Source organism: Myripristis murdjan, chromosome 16, assembly GCF_902150065.1.
Source record: "Myripristis murdjan chromosome 16, fMyrMur1.1, whole genome shotgun sequence".
NCBI lineage: Eukaryota > Metazoa > Chordata > Actinopteri > Holocentriformes > Holocentridae > Myripristis > Myripristis murdjan.
The window spans coordinates 21,336,737-21,345,390 of record NC_043995.1 but is presented as its reverse complement, the minus strand read 5'-3'; the positions used below and the strand labels follow the sequence as shown (position 1 = coordinate 21,345,390).

General features: G+C 42.0%; 2 protein-coding genes across 2 annotated transcripts; one reads left to right on the top strand and one right to left on the bottom strand.

Moving 5' to 3' along the window:
* Nucleotides 1-915: 915 nt before the first annotated feature.
* On the top strand, nt 916-4,084 carry cdc42l (cell division cycle 42, like). The gene is made up of 6 exons (XM_030073130.1): nt 916-998; nt 1,993-2,097; nt 2,244-2,316; nt 2,428-2,537; nt 2,669-2,866; nt 2,992-4,084. The coding sequence occupies exons 2-6, from the start codon at nt 1,993-1,995 to the stop codon at nt 3,079-3,081; spliced, it is 576 nt and encodes a 191-aa protein (XP_029928990.1). The 5' UTR covers nt 916-998; the 3' UTR covers nt 3,082-4,084.
* Nucleotides 4,085-5,050: 966 nt separating this feature from the next.
* Nucleotides 5,051-7,435, bottom strand: wnt4b (wingless-type MMTV integration site family, member 4b). The gene is made up of 8 exons (XM_030073094.1): nt 7,347-7,435; nt 6,803-6,956; nt 6,546-6,630; nt 6,273-6,404; nt 5,994-6,136; nt 5,726-5,866; nt 5,395-5,557; nt 5,051-5,220 (listed from the first exon to the last, which is right to left on the bottom strand). Exons 1-8 carry the CDS (start codon nt 7,433-7,435, stop codon nt 5,051-5,053), a joined length of 1,077 nt encoding a protein of 358 aa, XP_029928954.1.
* Between the last annotated feature and the right edge of the window lie 1,219 nt (nt 7,436-8,654).

Genomic DNA, 8,654 nt, shown 5'->3' with positions numbered 1-8,654 from the left:
GTCAAGTAGATTTTACAGTAGCTCCTCGTGGATCGGTGCCCCTCATTAAAGCTATTATAGTTAACGTAAACTAAACTACAGGTTTGAAAAACATTTTAGTTAACTGAAATAAAAATAAAAGAATAGACTTTGGAAAAATACAAAAACTAACTGAAACGATATTGTGTACTTACAAAACTAACCAAAATAAATATCCAGAAAATATCTTTAGTTTCAGTCTTTGTTAATTTGGTTAAATTCATCACAACAACATGAGGAGGCATTGGTGCTGATGTTTATCCAGACTGGGACGTCGACATGTGTGAGGTTTTTATTATAATATCTGTTCTGAACTTCTTAAATCTCACCCCTGACAAATGCCTCCTGTATTATAATTAACCCTTTCGTGCATAGCGGTCACTACAGTGGACAGCTGTTTAAAAGTCATTTTCTCCTAAATGCAATGGTTTCTATGGTGGAATTGCTGCTAGCTGCTAGAATGCTCTCTGCTGCTCCCCCACATTGAGGTTTATGCAGGGACTGTCAATTCTTGTTGCTGAAAACATATTAATACTAGTATCATGACATGGTAATACCAGTCCTGCATCCTTAAAGAAGTATAGAGACTCACAAAAGTGTTCATGTCCTAAAAAGAGTAAAAACACATAAGAAAAAAATCTTGACTCAGGCTTTCATAATTCATGCATCAAAGGGTTAAAAATATATATATATACTTAAACTAATAAAAACTAAACATTTTGAAAACTAAAATGAGACGAGCAAACCAACTCTGGAAACTAACTGAAACTTAACTGAATTGAATACAAAATAATGAAAAACACAAAACTCTAACACCTCTGCCATCTCATCTGAGTGAGTGTGTTTGCACCTGTGTCCAGTAGGTGGCGCTGTTCACATCTCTATAGCAGTGACCGAGAGCCTGGTTCGCAGCTGCGCAAAAAGTAATTCGACTCTCAAACCCGGATGTAACCAACGCCTAACCTGTCTGGAGAAAAACGGTGAGTATAGTTGTAAAAAAAATGCCTGAATTTATTAATGATAGCTGAATACATATTTAGACACTCGTAACAGGATATTCCCTTTACAATATCAACTTTATACCGAAAGGAAATACTTGTTAAATAGTATATCCGTGGAGTGTAGCGTATCAGCCGAGTTAGCCAACAAGCTCGGCGTTACGTTAACTTAAGTTAGCTAGCGTTAACATCAAGTTGTCATTAATCTTTATACACATCTAGCTGGCTTGGCGATTATTCTTTGTCTTAGTTTTCGTAAATTGAGTTGTAAAAAGCTTTGGTGATTTTACACGGATCAGAAAGGCCATACGTTTTCTAACTTTATCAACCTTCCCCATTTTAGCAATAGTTTCGGCGCTCGGTGTGTCGTTTTATTTTTTAGCTTAGTTTATTTGAAACGGCTGAATTTACATGATTTTTCGTGTGGGGAGGAAGTTTCAGTAGTTCTTATTTCTTTATTTGATAAAGTGCCTATTGAGCGGAAGTGTCGGCCAATATCCGCAGCTAAACCTCTGGGACTACAGCTAGGCCGATGTCGCTTTTTTTCTTTCCTTTTTCTTTCTTTCAAATCTTTGGTATGTGGCCTATGCGGAACTAAATCGTTTTGCGTCATCAATATTTTGCTCGCACATGTAATAGCAGGACTGGTAAGCCTGCTGAGAAGATTTTCCTCATTCCTGTCAGTTTTCACACACGAGATTTCTCAGTCTAATCGCTAGTACACTGCCGCTAGTCTTGCTCAAAACTCCTACTGTTAGTCAGTCACTGTTATTGTTATGTTGTAAATGTGTGACCCGTAGAAATTGAATTTGAATGGTGAGCATTTTTCGTGAGTGGAAGTTGACTTGAGTAGTCTGTAAGATGCCCTTGGGGACGCAGTGTCCACAGTGCTGTGTATTACTTCCTCTCTGTCTGAGCGTCTGGATGTCTGTCTGGGAGCTTTCCTGGCATTAGTTTTCTGTTTTTCCCCCCACAGATGCAGACTATAAAATGTGTAGTGGTAGGGGATGGTGCAGTAGGAAAGACCTGCCTACTGATTTCCTACACAACCAACAAGTTCCCCTCAGAATATGTGCCTACGGTAAGTGGATTGCGTAAAGCGATGGGTTCTTTGACTTACCACAACCTTTTCCCCTTTGTTGTGTTGTAGGGCTTTCAGAAAATGTCGTCACACAGACTGTAAACATTTTGTATGATCTGATTTTTCTTTGTTTTGTGTGTCCAAAGGTTTTTGATAATTATGCAGTGACGGTTATGATCGGGGGAGAGCCCTATACACTTGGCCTTTTTGACACAGCAGGTAATGTGGATATCTTTGAGATGCTCTCTTTTTTTGTCTACATCATATCTGTCACTCTAAATCCTGATAGGAAAATGTAGTCATCCCTTTTTTCCTGATTTATCCTTCCAGGTCAAGAGGATTATGACAGGCTGCGTCCTCTCAGCTATCCACAGACAGATGTATTTCTTGTATGTTTCTCTGTTGTCTCCCCTTCATCTTTTGAGAACGTCAAAGAGAAGGTTAGTATTTTAATGTCACTACTTTTATCCTAGATTCCTACGCTGGATTAGAGAACATGACCTGTTAAACATGACAGCAAAGGATGAAGTTTTCAATCTGACCTTAATTTCTGTCCTTTTTTTTTTTCCAGTGGGTTCCTGAGATTTCTCACCACTGCCCTCGTACACCTTTCCTATTAGTGGGCACTCAGGTGGATCTGCGGGATGACAGTAACACTGTTGAGAAGCTGGCCAAGAACAAACAGCGCCCGCTGTCTCCAGAGAGCGGAGACAAGCTGGCTCGTGACCTCAGGGCTGTCAAATATGTGGAGTGCTCTGCCCTCACACAGGTATGGGGCCAGGGTTCACGGCCTTGTTAAAATGCAAGCAGCACAACTTTTTGAAATAAGGAATACTAATGTGCTGTGGTCCATATTGCTGTTTCTTACCCTTGCTTTCTCTGTTTCTCAACCAGAGAGGGCTGAAGAACGTGTTTGATGAGGCCATCCTGGCTGCCTTGGAACCTCCTGAGACCAAACCCAAGAAACGCTGCGTTTTGCTATAGATGAAAAGTAGGAGTGAGGGATGAAAAGGAGGAAGAAATAGGTGGGATGAATACAAAACATGAGATGGATCAATGACCATTTATAGAAAAAAAAAAAGGACAAAACAATGGGGAGGGGAGATGAAATGGCATTGAGACTTACTCTAATACATGTACACTGATCGTGCCTTCTAAGTATATATTGAGAGAGGCTGAGAGGAGCAAAACAATTCCCCTCATGCAGTGAATGCAGTAGGAGAAACATAAATTTCCCTTTCTCCTTTTCTTCAAGCTTTTAGAGCTAGCAGTGTTTTCCTTACCAATTCTTAGGTGGGGCGGGCCCCCCTTGCCTGTCACCATTGCCCCCCTCTTTAAGATACACAGACTTACATGATTGCCATCAGCCTCCTTTGTGTTTTGCTTGCTGTTTGTGGCCAATTGGGGCTTTTGAACCCAGTTTAAGGAAATACAAATGGGAACTTATATTAGTTACATTTAACATTAAGTTACTCAGTGGACAATGATTAGCTACACATCTGAATGGGCAACTTAATGTTAAGTGGTACTGTATTTGCTTTCTTTTTTTTTGACAGTTTTGAATTGAATTAAGAAAGCATGGGATTTATTGTCACTCCAAGCCAAGGTAGCTATTGGTAATAGTCACTTTCTTCCAACTCCCATTGAATTTTGGGAAGGCCAAGTGCTTTGTCACCAATTTCCTTTCTGCAGGTGACTTTTTGAAACAAATTCATCTTTTTTCTTTTTTTTGTGTGTATAATGTATTAATTCTATGACTTTGTTATTTTTGGGAAAAATTTTTAGCAGTTCATTTTGAAACTTGAGTTCTTATTTTATCCTTTTTTATTGCTAGACTACCAATTTTGAGTGATTGATAATATAACAAATTAAGCTGTAATATTTTGAATAGATCTTCATCTTGATAGAAATTGAGATGATAACCTTTCCTAGTAAATTTCTGGGTGTTTGTAATCACAGAATGTTTGTAATAAAATGGTTTAACTGACATGAAAAATAGTGATCCATTTTGTATGTCTTGAAGGAGGAAAAGGAATGCACAACAAACTTCTAAGTAAGAGGATAATTTTTATTTTACCGGTTTAACTTTGCAGCAGGATGTTTCAGTGTGGACTGACAACGGTGGTAATACCTTGAGCATGTCTCGTCAATAAGGAACTCAAGAAACGCTTCTCTTGGCATTTTGGATAAACTACTATATTTAATTATGTTTCCTTGAACAGCCCTACTGCTTGTGCAGTAATATACATCACAAGATTCATATAAGCATGAGGGACAAAACACAAGACAGACACTGATGTAAGATGAAGTTATTCTTGCAGTTTACGGCATCATTGATGGAGTCAGAAGTGAAGCATCGGCTCAATGCCAGATATACAAATAAATAAGGCAGAATATAGGCAAAAAGACAAATACAGTAAATGTACAAAGACTTGCTAGCCTATGATGCTGAACTCAAATCATAGACACATGCACAAAACAAAAATAGCGCTGTAATGTTTCCCTGTTAGTTGTGGTTAATTTCAGCTTTACAAGCTTTGTCAGTTCAAGGTAAGAGTAACTCCGAATGTGTGTTCATGTGTATATGTGCATATGCATGTCTGTGCTTGCCTGCTCATCTGTCTCAGCATTTGAATATGAGTGTGTTTAAGAGAAGGTGGTTTCTATATGTACATTCCCTACCCTTTATATTTTGTCACTGGTCTCTGCTTACACATGTGCACTTCTCACATTTGGCTCTGGCCTCCTTGACCCTCTGTGAAAATGGGTTAAATTCAGGTTATCTCTCAACCCAGGCTGAAGACAACCCTGGGATTGATGTTTTCAGTGTGAAAATTGGTCCATTGTGTTCCAGTTATTCTTGTCTTGTGTTCAGGAGTGTCTGTCTGGTGGTTTGTTTGCTGTTGAGCACAGGGCCTGTCTGCTCAGTACATTGGGTCCTTGTTGGACACTCTTACACTCTGCAGGTGTGAATAGTAACTGTGTTCTTGCACTGCTGGCAGCGGACCGAGCAGCACCAAGAAAACTTGCAGGAGCAGCGCTGTACCACCTCAGCTCGGCCTGCTCTGTACCCCGGCCCACAACACACCAGCTCGCAGCCATCCGGTGCCAGTCGAGAGGTACCTGGGGGATGTTTGATAAATAGTTCTGTCAGATGATAGCTACATCCTTTTCCTGCAGCATATTATTTGGAACTGTTGACTGATTTGACTGACTAATCAAATGAGTAATTGGTTTATTTGCATTAGTCTTTCCATGTAAGATGTCATTACAGCCATAGATTTGAATATAACTTACCATTACATCGCCTTCCAGCAGTCCCAGGGATACCATTGTCAGGGTCAAGGCGACAAAAATCCGGGGAGGCGGCGAGGTACACCAGGTCTCTGGCAGCAGGGGGTTTGACTTGCGGGTCACGCGGCAGCAGGGCTGTCCTGGATCCTATGCGAGTCAGGCGGACCTATGAGGGAGGGGGAGAAGGAAGAAGCTTGAGAGGGGTTCAGCTTTCAAAGCCTCAGCAGAGCATATAGGGTATCTATAATCCTCTAACCCTGTAAGCATACTGAATTTTTTTATGGACTGAGCTGGGAAAAAGCAGAAGAAACAAGTTGAAAATATTTTCTAATACCTCTGTGGCTCCGTCAAAACGCTCCTTAAGTACAGCGCCAACACGCCTGAACGGGGGCATGACCTTCCAACAGGTCCTCAGCTCACAGGAGCCAGAGACGCCGTGGCACTTACACTCCACCTGCATGTTGTGAAGGATGGCCTGAGGATACAGGGGTGGTGAATGGAAGAGGAGATGACAGGAGCATGTTATCACCGAATCTCACAGATATTAGTTAGAGTTGCAAATTGATGGTGACGCCATCAGAGCATGCCAGCGTGCCACCAACCTTTCGACCAGCCTCGTTGTTGTGGATATTCATGAGCGGCCTCCCTGTTGAGAGCCCTTTGGCCCTTTCTGGTTCATCCACAAATGTTTGGGAGAATGCCACACCATAGGACAGGTTGTCACTGCAGCCTGACCACTGAAACCCTGAGAGAGAGAGAGACAGTGATCTCACCAGATCCATCAAGCATGACCACCTTGTGAATCTGGTCAGTGATAATAGTAGACACTTGGTGAATATGGTAAAGAGTGAATTAATTTTTTAGACTGAATCTGAGCTCACCCTCAGGGCTGACCCCCCTGACCTTCCTGTCACAGCCACACCTCTCTAGCTCCCCCCGACTGCAGGCTCGTGTCACAGCGACTGCCATGGCTGCTGAGGACAAAGCGTGCACAAAGGCCGCCTCACGAGTGCCTGATTTCATAACAGCACATGGCACAGAAAAGGCAATTTTGAAATGTGTATAAGCGAGCAATCACTGTTTGAACTTGAATTGAGAGCAGTGAATCCAGGTGTTTCTCCATGACATCACTTCCATAATCCTGAGGGGCGTACCTTGGTTCATGACTCTGCCAAACACGTTGATCCCACGTGGGGTGGTGGAACAATTCCAGCGGCGATTCCTGAACTGGTGCTGGCACTGAATTAGACAGTGACAGACAGACCAAACACAGCAGTGAGATAGGGGGCCCTCAACTGGAAGATAGTATCCCCAACACACGTTAATGATGTTGACGGTGTCACTGATGAGACCGATAATCATGACAATAACAAAAATGCTGGATGCAGGTCATGACCCTCTCTGGCCGTACCTCTTCTATGACCATCTCAGCTGCTTTGCGTACGGACTCCATGACCTCCCCCCGAGCCCTGCATACCCCCACCTGGCCTGGGGACAGCCCTCTCAGCCGTGCACAGGGAGCAGCACCAGACACAGGCCTTGAGCGAGGCAGTCTCGCCAGGGAGCTGGGACATAACATCAGGGAGTGGTACAGTGACAGTAGGGGGAGATTATTGAGTAGGGAGGATACATAATTAAGTAGAGGGAGTGTGACAGCGGAAGAGCACAAGAAGGAGCATTTAGGAAAGAAAGGAAGGCATAAAAGGATAAAGAGGTAACCATTTGGGAGAGTTTTAGAAAGAAAGAAACAAAATGAGGGAAGGACCACCAGATAAAGAAGATAGAAAAGGCACAGTGAAGGGAGAGCGAGAAAACAAGAAAGGTCACCAAAAGAGAGACAAAGGAAGAAAGGGGAGTGACAGAAGAAGATTTAGAGACACGTCACCATCTTTTAAAAGTTATAGCATGACAAACAAACTCCCTCTTTCTTTTCCTCCCCTGCACGCCAGACTTACAGCCAGTTTGTTGCCATGGTGGAGTGGGTTGCCCATAGCAACAGCAGGAGGAGTGGTGCCGTGAGATTGACAGCGGAGACAGTTGGCATCAGACTGTCTGTCTGTCCGTCCCCGTGCGTCAGGCTGGGTCCTTGGACGGCACGCTGCCCGTCTCCACAGTTACACTGCCTTGGCTGTCAGTCTGTGTGTATGTTGTAGTGCTGGTCTATGTTTCTGATCCAGATCCTGGGGATGATCCCCGCATATCTGTTGAGAGGAAAAGTTAACAGATTGGTGACAAATACGCTGTTGGAAAAGTTTATTATGATCTTCTACCAAGCTTTTTTTCGACCATCTGGTTCACAATAGTTTCATAATTAATCATTTAATCTCTTACTTTGTAAAACTGCCTGTATGTAACGACAGATTTTAAGTTTCAGATTTAGAAGACCACAAAATAACTGAGCATTTACTAAAAGACTGTCCACACAGTTCACATTTGGTATAATCCATCTGATTAACAGCTGGATTATACCAAAGACATCTGTCTGTGATACTTGTATTTGTTAAAAAAAAAAAGCAGTTTTTCCTGCAATTTCCAGTAGAAACTGAGATAAGATTAACAAAGTTTCTTACCAGTTCATGTCCAGTGATATCCAGTTATCCTTTTTTCCGAAATTATGTTGATCAAATTAAAATATAATCCAAATTCTCAGTCAATTTAATCAGTAATGTTCAGTTTCCTCTGTTGTGCTGATAGCAGAAGCATGCTCATAGCAGGGTTTTATAAAAGTTGTCCTTTAGCAACAAAATTAAGTCCACATATCCAATTTCTTTGAAAAAATTAGTGTAGTAAAAAAAAAAACTGCCCAAAATATCAAAAACTTTGCATCTGGCAATGCTGCTCAAAATCAAGGTGATTTTGCAAAAAAGGCATTATGCATTGTATTATCGGCTTCTTGGTTCCCTCCCAGGAAAAACAAATGTGTCCATTCCAGTTTCAAACAGCAAGAAGGAGTGAGAAAAGTGAGATGGGAGTGATGGGTTATAAAGGAGGTAGAGAGTGAGGGTGGGAGAGAGAACAGGAGTGATGTAGGGTGACAAAGGGAGGGGAGGAGGCATTGAGATGGATAATAGTTGCACTACAGTACATTAATATTGACACTGAGCAATCCTGTGCCCTCTATTGTGCTTGTTTAGCACGAGACCTAAGATGTGACCTGGACCTGAGATCGAGTCAAATAGAAGTCTGATGAGGGATTATTCCAAAAAAGTATGATTGTGTAAGTGCACACACACTAATATGGATTTATGTGTCTGTTTCTGTGC

Excerpts from the sequence above, each read along its gene's own strand:
- cdc42l (XM_030073130.1), top strand. The coding sequence starts at position 1,993 with ATGCAGACTATAAAATGTGTAGTGGTAGGGGATGGTGCAGTAGGAAAG. Across the intron at positions 2,098-2,243 it reads CCTCAGAATATGTGCCTACG|GTTTTTGATAATTATGCAGT; the intron begins GTAAGTGGATTG and ends GTGTGTCCAAAG. Across the intron at positions 2,538-2,668 it reads TTGAGAACGTCAAAGAGAAG|TGGGTTCCTGAGATTTCTCA; the intron begins GTTAGTATTTTA and ends TTTTTTTTCCAG.
- wnt4b (XM_030073094.1), bottom strand. The coding sequence starts at position 7,435 with ATGCCAACTGTCTCCGCTGTCAATCTCACGGCACCACTCCTCCTGCTG. Across the intron at positions 6,137-6,272 it reads CAGGGGGGTCAGCCCTGAGG|GGTTTCAGTGGTCAGGCTGC; the intron begins GTGAGCTCAGAT and ends TCTCTCTCTCAG. Across the intron at positions 5,558-5,725 it reads GTTTTGACGGAGCCACAGAG|GTCCGCCTGACTCGCATAGG; the intron begins GTATTAGAAAAT and ends CCTCCCTCATAG.